Below are 13,722 nucleotides of genomic sequence, written 5' to 3' on the forward strand. Positions count from 1 at the left end.
CTATGTTCTAAGATCACCTCCAGCTCTGACATTCTATGTTCCAAGGTTTCTCTGCCATCTCTGACATTCTATGTTCTAAGGTCCCCTGCAGCTCTGATATTTTATGGTTCAAGGTCCCCTGCAGCTCTGACATTCTATGTTTAAAGAGCCCTTCCAGTTCTGACACCCTATGTTACAAAGCCCTTTCTAGAGCTAATGTTTTAGGACCATTAGAGAGAGGAAAGTGTGACTAGGTGACTGCTTGAGCTTTGTCACTGCCAACCCATGGGGAACCGAAAAGGCAATTTCTTCAATGTGTTTATAGGATTGGCCATTTCACAGCCCTGAGTGAGTTATGAAAGATAACACTTGTAAACTTCAGGGAAATTGTATTTGTTGTTGTGGAGGTGGTGGTTGTGGTTATTGTTTATTTTTTCTCTGTTGGTTAGAAGCCATCATGCACAGGGCTAAATTTCAAGGGTGCATCGTGGCCCCGTTGTCAATAACAAAGAACTGACTCCATATGATTTAGCAGCAACTGGATAATGTCGCAGGTCAGTGGCTTGATTTCTCTTTGTTGAGCTTAGCAGGGCACGTCTGAGTTGAAGTGAAATGCAGAGTGCTAATTTTGCATTCTCAGACTATGCGCAAATGTCAAGGTGCAGCAGATAATTTCATGGAAGTTCAAATTGTGATCAACCTCCAGAGAACCATATTTGTTCAGCATATCACCATCTCCCTCCATTTCCCTTCTCTGTCCACACCTTTGCACTAACTGTCCCGCATGCCTAGAATCCTCTCACTCCTCACCTCTGCCTCTTAAAACCCCTGGTTTTCTCGGAGACTCAACTATAACCTTTGGCCTCCCTCAGCTATAACTTTTCTGGCCTCCCCTCCTGCCCCTCTGGTTGCTAGTGCCTTACCCTTTAGGGTTCCTTTCATCCACTCTGAATTTATTTTATATATATTTATTTATGTATTTATTGTTTCCTCTGTCAAAATATAAGCTCCCTGAAGTCAATTACTATTATTTTCCTCTCTTTGTATCCCTAGTACTTGGCACAGTGCCTGACACATAGTAAGTGATTTAAAAGTACTTGATATCTATATATGCATAGGTATACATATATATTTACATGTGTGTACATAAATACATAATATATAGTTTTTAAGCCTTTAAATGACTCTATGGGTTGAAATCCACTTTCCCTTTTTAATTAACTGTATCCAAGTATCCTTTTCCTACCTCTGCAAGCCAAAGATTCATAGTCTACTTGAATCCTAGTTATTTGTGGGAATTTGCTATCATGTTATTTTGGATCCCAAAGAGTTGTGACTTGGGCCCTGTCTCTGAAGTAAATTGTGACTGGTATGCTCACTATCACCCTCAGAGTGATATAATTGCAATGGCTTTTGTGTCTCTTCTGGAGATGACTTCTACAATAGAATGTCATACTGGGCCTCATGGAAACTAATCAAGATGACTTTTCTCGATCCTGCCAAGAGTTAACTGATTCAATAACATTTCCAGTTTTTAAATCCTGCTCCTCCATATTATACATTTAAAAGAAAATAATTCCCAAGTAGAAGCACAGGATTTATTAGATTTTGTTTTGGTATTAAGGAAATTGAGGCAATTGAGTGAACCACACTGACTCCATCTTGTGACTCAATTCTGGATCTTGCTCAGTTCCCTTTCAATGGAAATACACCCAATTCAATAGAACCAATTATGGGTCTAGTCCAATTTCTGTCTTGTGAGAAAAGTTTATTCAATTATGGGAATTGTGAGAAAGCTTTATTACATTGTTTAAATCTAATTCTGTGTGGCTGGGAAACTGAGATCACTTCTCCCTGCTGCTTAAAGACCCTTAACCAAGGATCTAGGTTATGCTGACCAGAAACCCAGTCAGATCTGAAGACTGATGAAAGTAGTTTTCTCAGTTCTACATCTCAAGCAACCCATATGCCTTATCTGAAAACTGGCCCCTTATTTTGGTCACTCTAATCTTTTCTCCAACTGGAAATCAGATTGCCTAATTTTGTATCCTGGTTTTCTTTTAATTGGTCTGATTTGATTAATTGTTTTTTTTAATAAGTAAAAATCTTTCTTCCCTTGTTTTCCAGATCCAGTGCCAGGCTGAGGAGGCCGGTCCCAGTTTGTTGAGCAACTGGCATGCATTGCTTAATAAATCAATATGCTCAGAAGCTCTAACCTTTGTTTCCTCAGTCATTTCATCTTTCACCCATCACAGTATGGCACTCCTGCGATGGAAACTCCCTTCACTGATGCACATTAGCAACTAATCCATAATATATATTCTTAGAGGGCCTCCTGGGGCATTGGGAGGTCATTAGTTGCCCAATATCACACAGCAAATATATAGGCAGAGGCCAGACTTGAACCCAGGTTTTCCCGACTCTACTCTGGTAGGACCAATTGGATACTAGTGGATATCTTAGGCTGCATTAGGGCTGCTTTTGTCACTTAGGGAGATCATCAAATCAAAAATCTCTGGTTTTATAAATGTGGAAACTGAGGCCCAATGAAGGGAAATGATTTGTTCCAGGGCACACAGTTAGTTAGCATGCACCCAGGACTTGAATGCAGATTTTCTGACTTCAAACCAGTGTTTGTTTGTCTTTTGCGTTATAGCATGTTTTAAAGAACACTTTTATTTCCAAGTAATGCCACTGAGGCAGCTCTGTGAAATTTGGAGTCAGAAATTCCAAGTCCCAATTCCACCATTTACTTTCTACATTAAGATAGGTAAATCACTTCACCTTCTAAATCCCAGTTTCCTCACTTGTCAAAAAAGACTAATAATATTCATACAATCTATTTCATTAAGCTTAACACTAAAGTGGCCTTGCTCTAGCTTCTGCCTGTCTTTGGAGCCTTGGTTTCTTTGTCTGTAAAATGAAGGAATTGGCCTAGATGATCATGAGATACCTTCCAGATCTAAATCTGTAAACCTATGAGCCTATACCTTTCACATCCATGGGTCTCAATTTTCTTCATCTATAAAATATAATGATTGGATGAGTTCATTCCAAAAGCCCCTTCCAACTCTACAGTCAGTGAGCTCCCTTCCTGGGCTTTCTGGAAAGCCAGCTCTTATTCATGCTTAAATGACTAATGTGAATAGTAATATGACAGCAGAACAGACTATATACATAGATATTCTGAATAATCAAATGGTCTGTTCTTGCTATTTGTGTTTAAAGCTGATCCCCTTGTATTGTTGTTGTCATTTTTCACTCCTATCTGACTCTTCATGACCTTATTTGGGGTTTTCTTGGCAAAGATACTAGAGTGGTTTGCCTTTTTCTTCTCCAGATCATTTTACAGGTGAGGAAACTGAGGCAAACAGGGTTAAGTGACTTGCCCAGGGTCACACAGATAGTACATGTCTGAGGCCAGATTTGAACTCAGGAAGAGGAGTCTTCCTGACTATCCACCGCACCAAGTGAAGTAACAGCCCCAAATATGTAGTTAATAGAAATTCCAGTTTGGTTCATACATATCCAGTAATAATTTATACTCTCATTGCACCTTTCATTATAAAATATGCAGTGACAGAGAGATGTCTATGTTTATAGAATATATGTATATTTGAATCCTACTTTATAGATGGTTTGTTATAGATTGCTGTAACATCATCTGTTACTCTTTTAATATCACCAGAGCGTGCTATGACACATCCTCAAATAATTTGTTTTGGAATAAGCTGATTCTTCTAGTTTCCTTTTTTAATATAATTGTAAATATTGCTTCAATGTATGCTATTGTTTTGGCCATGCCAATTTAAAGGAAGACTCTTGGTTTCTCTCTCTCTCTCTTACATATCACTTTTTCTGGTAGAAGTTAGGCACGCTGACTTAAGAGGCATTACTGAAAGATAATTAATGTTTACTTAAATTAGCCTGAAGACATCCATAATTTTTCATAAGTGTAGTGAGTTCTTAGAGAACCTTTAGATAGCTGACTACTGCCTAGAAATAATTCCTTCACTTTTCCTGGGGAAAAAGCTTGGACAAGCAGGTGATATTTGGCAAGTTGGCCGGTGGTATCTATCAAAACCCGTAGAGAGAGATCTGTTTCTTAGAGGCTTGTTCTTGGTGTATGACTTGGCATATCCTGTATTTTCTTAGGATGAGAAAGATTAGACATTAAAAAAAGGCATAGTAATAATGCTTGTGGGAAGCCAGGTGGCTAGTGACAGGCCTGGAGTTAGGAAGACTTATCTTCCTGAATTCAAATCTGGCCTCAGACAGTTACTAGCTACCCTGGGCAAGTCACTTAACCCTGTTTGCCTCAGTTTCTTTAGTTGTAAAATGAGCTGGAGAAGGAAATGGCAAACCACTCCAGTATCTTTCCCAAGAAAACCCCAAATGGCATCGCAAAGAGTTGGATCCAACTGAAAAAAATGACTAAACAACAGCAATAATGATTATAATGCAATTGTACTATTTGTAATAACTACAAAACACTGAGATTTGCAAAGTGATTTCCCTTGCATTATGCCTGACATCCCAATGTAGAAAAAAATATTCAAATGAATTGAGACTAGATCCTTATAACAGCCTTGTGAATTAGTTGATGTTATCATTCCCATTTTACAAGTGAGAAAATTGAGCCTAAGGAAGGTTAAATGACTTGCTTATGGTCACACAACTAGTAAAAGTCTGAGTCAGAATTCAGACAGAGGTCTTCCTCACTCCAAATTTAATATTGTATCCACTGTGCCAGTAGGGTCAGGAAAAAGTAAGGGCCATATTTATCTGCAAACTAGTCACACTCTTCAAAATGACTGTCATGAAACCAAAATGTGGTGTATAGTGGATGCTTTTTCAATGAATGTATTTGTGTATGTGTATCTATCTACATACACACATATGTTTATGGACACATGCACACATTCAATAGACTTAATACACATGTATGATTATGTATCTATACAAACAATAAAGTACTTATATATGTAATAAATACATATATACAACTCTCTCTCTCTCTATTTATCTATCTATATGTACCATATTTCCTTTTAAACAGGTATCATGGTATCATAGAATCACAGAACTGGAAGAAGCAGAGGGAACAATCCACCTAGGCAAGAATAATTTTTACAACATACTCAAGTGGTTTGAAGGCATCTAATTGGGGGAAACCTTGTAGCTTCTAAGGCAACTCATTCTACTTTTGGACAGCTCTAATTATTGAGAAGTTTCTTCATTTCTTTTAAAAATCAAACCTAAATCTACTTCTTTGTCACTTCTACCCATTTTTCCTCATTCTGCCCTCTAGGGACATCTGTTTTTAGAGGGGCTCCCTATATTTATACTGATGGGAGTCCTGTGCATTGGTGGAATAATTCTGTTCTCCAGGACTGTAAGGGAAAAAAAAGGTCCAGTTGCCAAGACTGGAAGCCCCACAGAAATTCAGTTTAGTAGGTTATATCTTCCTTCTCCTTGAGAGCAAAAAAGGTATCAAGCAGAGACATAAAACGAAAATTTAAACCTCTAAGAAGATAAGGAGAGGTTAGGTCACTTGGTCAGTGTCACAATGAGACTAGATAGCAGAGACTTTGGCAAAATGCCTCTACTTAAAACAACAGAAGAGATGGGATTTGCACCCAGGTCCTTTGCCTTAAAGTTCAGCTCTCTTTCCATTATACCACCATCAAGAAAGAAAGACACACGATCTAATGCCCTTCCTTATTAGGGAACAGATGCTCATCAGTACAGGAGCTGTTTTTAAAAGGCCAAAATTCAGTTGAAAGCATTCATTTGGTTCTCTGGTCTGCCTGCTCAAGCCTGCTAACTCTAATCCTAATTTTGGATTTCTCACCCTAACTCTGTCAGATTCTTAACCCCTAATCCTAACTTTAACTCCACATTACAACTGAATCACATATAAAGGGACTGTATAGAGGGCTGATTTGCTCAAGTGATCTAATCATGTTGCTCTCTTTCTAACTCTGTAAAAAAAAAAAGACATGTCCAACATCTATCTATCCAACATCTGTTTCAATTCAACACATATTCTTTAAGCACCTACCAAGTGTAAGGCATTGTGCTACCCATTTGGGACATGAAGATGAAAACTGACAGTCACTGCTCTCAAGGGGCTTACAATCCAATAGGGGCAATAATATATGTTCATAAGAAAGTATGATAAAAGATCAAATGTGTTAAGTACAAAGAGGGCAGTCCAGACAAGGTATTATAAAAAATCTGAAGACAGACAAAGTGAGACAGAGACAGAAAGACAGAGATGGAGAGAGACAGAGGGAGAAAGATGCATGGAGAAAAAGAGAAACACACACACAAAGAGGGACAGAGACTGATAGAAATAGAGTTAGAAAGAGCTAGAGACAGAGAAACACATAGACAGAGGCAAACATAGAATATTCAGCTATAGGCATAAAAAAAAGGCTTTATGAAAGAGTCATCCTTGAAGGAAGAAAATAATTTGAATAGGTAGAGACTTATAAGGAATACATTGCAAACATGGAGATGGTCTATGCAAAAGTACAGGGGAAGGAAATTTTAGAAGACTATTTGGGCAAGAAATAAACCAGTTTGGTTGGAATATAAAGGAGGCAAAAAGAAGTAACAAGAAATAAGGATGGGAAAGTTGGAACCAATTTCTGGAGAATATTAAATATCAAGCTAAAGAGTTTCTATTTGCATCCCTTAGGTGAAAGGGAGCCACTAAAAGTGCTTGAGGGCAGGAGTGACATGATCCTATTTCTACATCAGGATGATGATTTTGATGGCTGTGTGGTTGCACTGGAGAAGAAGCTCTGGAGACAAAGAGAACAAATAGGCTCTGAATTAGAGGGTCACCGTGTGAGGAAAAAAGATGGGATAGAGGCAAGAGATATTGTGGAAATGGAATAGGAAAGACTAGGGAATTGGTTGTGGGGGGAGAAATGAAAGAGAAGGGAGAATAAAAGATGACAAGTTTCTGTCTGGGAGACTAATAAAGTAATAATATAATGATATATATATAATATATAATAATATTTATAAATAATACATAAGTAGTATAACAAAGTCAAAAAAATAAAGATTAAAAAACCACAACACAAATTAGGAGATAGGAAGGTTTTTTTGGGGGGTGGGGAGATGATTTCAGTTTTGAACATGTTGAATTTGAAGTACAAATAGGACATCTGGGTGGAGCTGTCCAGCATTGGGTTTGAAATATAGCACAGGGACTTATGGGGGAGAGATAATTACACAGGTGGATAGTTACATAGATTTTAGAGTAATCTGCATAGAGGTAATTAAAACCATGAGAACGGATGAGCTCATTTATGGAGGGAATGTACAGAAAGAAGAGAAATGTGTTGAGGATAACATCTTGGAGACAGAGGTAGCAATAAAGAAGAATAAGGAAAGGAGATCTGGAAGGAACAGTTAGGCGTGAACACAGTGCAATACAGAGTGTGTGCCTCAGAATTTAGATTTTCATTCCTGTGTTTAAAAATGAAACAAGTATTCTGACCTATTTGGGGTTAGACCAAGGTCCTGGCTTTTCAAAATGGTCGATCCCTCTTTTGTGGTTCTTCTGTTGCCTCTGGGATGAAAGAAAAAGGGTTACAGTCAGAAAATAGTGGTAAGCTGAAACGAATTCATTCATTAAATGCATTGAATCATATATTGCCAAGTTAGATTTAAGTATTAGACTTCTTACAGAGACACCAGAATTTCTTTAAGCATTTGCATTGTGGTTAAAAATTCAGGATTTACAAATCATTTAATTATTTCTTAAATTTAAGAAAAATTTAAAAACTCTAGACAAAACACTTTTATATGCTTATATTTCCATAGATCTATGAACCCATCAATGTGGGTATTCCCTCCATTTGTTTAAGATCTAGACCCATCCATTTCTCTTCTACTTTGTATGATTTTTTTTCAATGTTCTCTTATAGAGAACCCCCACCCCCAATGTGCTAGATGCCTTCTTCATTTTATTTCTCAGCATTTAAAACTTTGGCTCTTCAGACATTGTGGTGTTCCAAGATTTGCTTGCCTGCAGTACTCCAAGACACAGCTTCTATAGAAAGGAATTTATGCTAAAAAATCTTTGCTTTTTTTTTTGCACTAAGGAGCAACTTGGAATCATTATTGAAAAATGCATTTGCAAGCTTTCCCACTTTCTTGGTGCCCAACACATCCATATGCAATGGTGGTTCTAGATACATGTACATATTACACTACGTCAATAGGAGGGCCATTCAATTCCAAATAATAGCTGGGACAGCATTTTTCATCTATTTAGTTTTTCCTATACACATTGTTACATTGTTCTCTTGTGAGTAGTTATGAATCTCATTGAAGAGGCCCTGCCATCCATATTCTGAGTCTTGATACAATTAGCTCAATATCATCCATGTGGATGGTCCAGGTTTGAGATGTTAAAGATGCATAGGGGCTATCTATTACTTAGAAATCTCACAATAATAACTAGCATTCTAAAATTAGCAAGGTGCTATATAGGCTGTCTTATTCGAGCTTCACAACAACCCTATGAGGTCGGTGCTATTATCATCCCCATTTAACAGATGAGAATACTGAGGCCAGGAGAAGTTAAGTTACTTGCTCAGAGTTACACAGCTTGTGTCTGAGGCAGGATTTGAACTCAGGTCTTCCTGACCCGAGCAAGTCTCATGTTCTTACCTACTGTACCACCCAGTTGCCTCTTCCTATATAACATGAATAACTTTTTCCAAAGGAGAGCCAGAAGATTGGATATGGTCAGTACCAAACAATATTGTGACAAATGAAAATGACAGTATCTAAAAGACTGGATGCAACTGGGTACTGATAAGGGAGACATTTGTGAATCAGCTGTGTGCAACTGGCAAATCCAGGTAGAGCAAAGGGCCAAAGCAATATCAAATTAGAAGAAATGTTAAAGATAAGATGACACTATGAACAATTACCACAGTTTCAATCTGACCTATTTAAATATGCTGCTAATACACCATAGTGGAAAAATGAATAATGGAAAAATGGAAAATACTTTTATATAAGGAATTTGAAAAGATCAAGCAGAAAAAGTTGCTGAAAATGAAGCTAACTTACAAACATTGTGTAGATGTGTTATTATAATTACATTTATCACTAATACTGTCCTATAAACCTCTTCTTTGAGGGACTCCAGGTACATATCTTTAGAGTAGTATTTCTGCTTGACAAGGCTTGGGTGTTGATAAAATGGGCTTAAATATCTGGGGGAGAAGTAATAGTCACTTACCCAGATCCAATGTCATTTTATGAGTGTGGATAAATTTGAACATTTGATTGGATGTAGCAAGAAATGCTGTATCTATTGGCAGATGTTTAAAATCAAATAAACAAACCTGGTGCTTTTCAAGCCCTCCCATCCTGCCAATGCAGGACAGCCTTGCCTCTGTTCTCCAATTTAAAACTCTTCCTTAAACCTTAGCCCACATAGATGATAGCCTTGATTTTCTGTGACGAGAATGTATTAATTATGATGTATTCTCATATTCTTTGTTTCTATACCTGTAAACACTCACATATTGATGCCAGCGATAAAGCCCCTTATTCATGATTCATCTGTAACTAGTTATTTGATCAACTGGGGCTCTTAACTGAGGCACCTATAGGAGAGAATTGTCAACTCTTTCAAAGACTAAGCTGTCAGTGGATGAATGAAACATACTCTGGCAATGCCCTTTTCCAGATGTTGTTTGGTAAAGCATAGCTTGATTGCCAATTTAATCCTATCCAATCCAATTCAATTGAAGAAGCATTTATTGAGTGCTTACTATCTGTCAAGTACAGAGCCTACCATGTGCCGGGCACCCCTAGCATATAATAATAATATAGTCTATAACATGCACATACACATATGAAAATAGCATTTTAAGGTTTGCAAAGCAATTTACATTATCTCACTTGATCCTCACAGCAACCCTGTGAGGTGGGCACTATTATTATCCCAGTTTTACAGATGAGGAAATAGAGGTTGAGAAAAGTTAAGGGACTTGCTCAGACTGGCACAGATTGCAAGTGTCTGTGACAAGATTTGAACTAAAGTCTTCCTTCTTCCAAGCTGAACATCTCATCTGATGAACTGCCAAAAATAAAATCATTCCTTCCTTTCCATCCATGGAGTTGACATTTCATTGGAGGGAAACAACACACACACAGATAATTGTATCAAAATATGTACAGAATAAATACAAACTATTTTGGAGGTATGGGAGGGCACTAATGACTGGGAGGGAATCAGGAAAGACCTCCTAGAGGAGCTGATATTGATTCATTAATGACTATATACTTTTTGGCTTGGTCATTCAATTAGTTGAAGGATACACCTGATCATTCTGTCATCTAACTCAAATTTCTCCATTTTCCCATACGAATAGGATAATGGACTTCATCAAATGATTTGCTAAAATTGAGTTGAAATATTTCTACAATGAAAGAGGCCATGGGGCATAATGGATAGAGAACTGGCCTCAGAGTCAGGAAGACCTGGGTTCAAGTTCTGCCTTGCACACATACTGGCTGTGTGACTCTGGGCAAGACCTTTTATCTCTCAGTGTTTTGATCATCTCTCCCAAGATATAAGTTGCAAAAAAAGATGCTGACCACCTCACCCAGGAGATCCCCATAACAATAAAATCACATATCTGGTTCTTACAACATCACTAGTCTAGTTGTTTGGTTGCTTCAGTTGTATCTGACTCTTCATGACCCCATTTGGGGTTTTCTTGGCAAAGATACTGGAGTAGTTTGCCATTTCCTTCTCCAGCTCATTTTACAAGTTGAAGAAACTGAGGCAAACAGGGTTAAGTGAATTGCCTAGGGTCATACAGCTAGTAAGCGCCTGGGGCCAGATTTGAACTGAAGAAGATGAGTCTTCCTGCTTCCCAGCCCAGTGCTCTATGCTTTGTGTCACCTAGCTACCCTTTCCTGGTCTAGTAACCCAGTTTAATGAAAAAGGAAATGAGATTTTCTGTTCTTTTTGTTACTGGTAGAATAATAGGTAGAGAACTAGGCTTCTTGGGGTCAGCTGACTTGGATTCAAATCCCACCTTAGATACTTAACAGATGTGTTACCTGGGCAAATAATTAAATCTCTATGAACCTCACTTTCCTCATCTAAAAAATGGAGATAATAATAGTTGTAGTACTTATCTCCCAGGATTGTGAAAATCAAATGAAATCAGCTACAAAAGTCCTTTGGAAATCTTAAAAGGAAGAGCTATTTAAAGGTCAGATATTATTATGAAGCCATAGCCATATTGGCTCTATGTGACTGCTGCTTCCTTTTCTAGATTTACATCCACCAACCCTTAAGTGAATGAATGAATTAAACATGGATTTAAGTGTGGATGATTGATACACAGTGGCAGGACAGATGGCGAGATGGCCAGGGTGGATAGTTGGATGGGATATGAAACATGGTCTGGTATGGGGCTCACTAGATATAGTTACATAGTTGAGGTTGTCCTCACTCATTAAACAATGAAGACAGCTCAGTCCCAGGGAAGGAGTTACAAAGCTGTCTGGTTGAACTCTCTTAGGAATTAGGGGCATGTTTCCTGGAGGTCCCACCTGGAAGGTGCTGTTACAGGTGAAGAGAAGTGAGATGGCCCCAGGGCAGATGGCAAGATGACCTCGATTGGCAGCTGGATTTAAAAATGTGTTGGTCAGACCTTTGCTTTAGGAAATGACATCAAAAGTAAATAATTATTGTCTTTATACATGAATCAATGATCTCATGTTTATGTTTTAGTCAGTACATAAATACACATGTGTTCCTAATATATTTATATTGTTTATATATATTTACATTTGTGCTATATATAAAACATATTTATGTAGTAATGTTTCCTATCATCAAAATACATTTTTACAAACATGTAAAAATGTATTATAGAGCCACATGTGTTTCCTGTAATCCCTGTTCCTTACCCAAAACATTCTATCTCCCATCTTTGGGCCTTTGCACTGGCTGTCCCCCATCATTGGAATACACTCCTTCCTTATCTCTGCCTCCTAGAATGCCCTCTCTTCCTTCAAGATGCAACACAAGTAATACTTCTATATGAGACCCAAACTGACTCCCTCAACTGTTAGTGCCTAACCGCCCCTCCTCCCCAACCTGCTTTGAATTTAATGACTTCGTATTTATTTTGAATGTACTTATATAGGGGTCTTTCCCATTAGAAGGTAAAAAGCTTGAAATTAGAAATTATTTCATTCTTTTTATTTGTATCCTCAGTGCCTAGAACAGTGCTTGGCACATTGATTTATTACCGAAAGGATTCCTGCCCAAGGTAGAAGATTGGGCTAAATGGACCACCTGGTCACTTCCATCTCAGAGATTCTGGTTCTATGACTCGCCCAAAGGTGCAGAAAATTCTAATTTGTGACAAAGTCTTGGTGCCCACTCTCTTTCTATCAGGCAGTACTGCCTGTTATTCATATGGCTGCTGGTGGAGTCACTTAGTTGTGGTTCCTAGCTGCTCAGGGTCTGAGCTCTATTAGATGAAACTCATGAAGGCACCGTCGTCCCCTGTCACAGCTCTTCATCTCCATGACTTCATTATTACTTAATGAAAGCCTTAATGGAGGTAGTTAAATAAGCAGCTTAGGCCTGAATAGTAGTTAAAACCTTTTTTTTAAAGTATATACAGAGCATTAGAAGGTTTAGAAATGACCAAGCATATTCTATGTTATTGTGATTTATTGAAGTATGGTACTGCCCATTTCCTCCTCTGACAATATCCTTCTTCTGCATCATTTCAGTTCAGAAGGACCACAAGCACCACAGACATCATTTGTAATCATTATACCTCTTTGTACAACAAGGCTAGGTCAGAGGCTAAGTCTATCACAGTCAGAAGATGTAATTTTAAAAATTAACATATTAATCGGGATTATGAGTTTTAGGGGAAAAACTGTCTACAATTTTAAGATCATAGAAGATTCAGAAATGGAAAGGACCTTAGACATTATATGGCTCAATTCCCTCATTTTACATATGAAGAAACTGAGGCTCTTAGAGTATTCTGATGGTTTCACAGAGCTAGTAAGTAACATCATTGGATTTGAATCTAACTCCATACCACCTCTATAGATACAAGTAAATGTGACTCATGGAATCAATGGATTGTAAAGATGGAATTTGACTTAATAGAATCAAGTCAGAAAAGACTTTAGAGGTCTGCTAGTCTACTATCCTAGGCTAAGAATAAATCCCTTCTTTGTGATCTTTAATAAGTGGTTGTCTGATCTCTTCGTGAAGACCTTCAGTAATAGTGAATTCATTCAGTTGAATTCAACGCACAGTTATTAAGCACCTGCTACATAACAGGAACTGTGCTAGGTGTTAGTGATGCAAAGGCAAAAACAGAAACACTCTTGTCTTCCAGGAGCTCTCACACAGCAGGTAAACAGATTAGTAAATATGAAGCATATATGAAGTAATGAATGTACATTAATTTCAAGATGAAGAGAATGTTAACAACTGGGTAATTAATAGCAGTCTCATAATTACTCCCTTTATAAGAAAGTCCCTTTTGTGATTGGACAGCTCTTATTGTCAGATTACTGAGTCAAAATATGCCTCTCTGTACCACTCATCTATGTGCCCTCTCTCTGCCCTCTGGGGCCAAGCAGAACACAACCTTTCCAATATTTTAAGACAGCTAAAATGTCCTTCTTAACTTCTCTGTCTCT

The 13,722-nt window shown here is 37.9% G+C and overlaps 1 protein-coding gene across 1 annotated transcript in view; it reads right to left on the reverse strand.

The window, feature by feature from the left end:
* CLNK (cytokine dependent hematopoietic cell linker) overlaps window positions 1–7,642 on the reverse strand; it is a 112,088-nt gene extending 104,446 nt beyond the window's left edge. The window contains 2 exon segments of the mRNA XM_027836060.1: window positions 7,499–7,587; window positions 7,589–7,642. Of these exon segments, the coding sequence (XP_027691861.1) occupies window positions 7,499–7,587; window positions 7,589–7,642 (143 nt within the window).
* Window positions 7,643–13,722: the final 6,080 nt, after the last annotated feature.

This window comes from Vombatus ursinus, unplaced genomic scaffold (assembly GCF_900497805.2).
Source record: "Vombatus ursinus unplaced genomic scaffold, bare-nosed wombat genome assembly UNPS02014818.1, whole genome shotgun sequence".
Lineage (NCBI taxonomy): Eukaryota > Metazoa > Chordata > Mammalia > Diprotodontia > Vombatidae > Vombatus > Vombatus ursinus.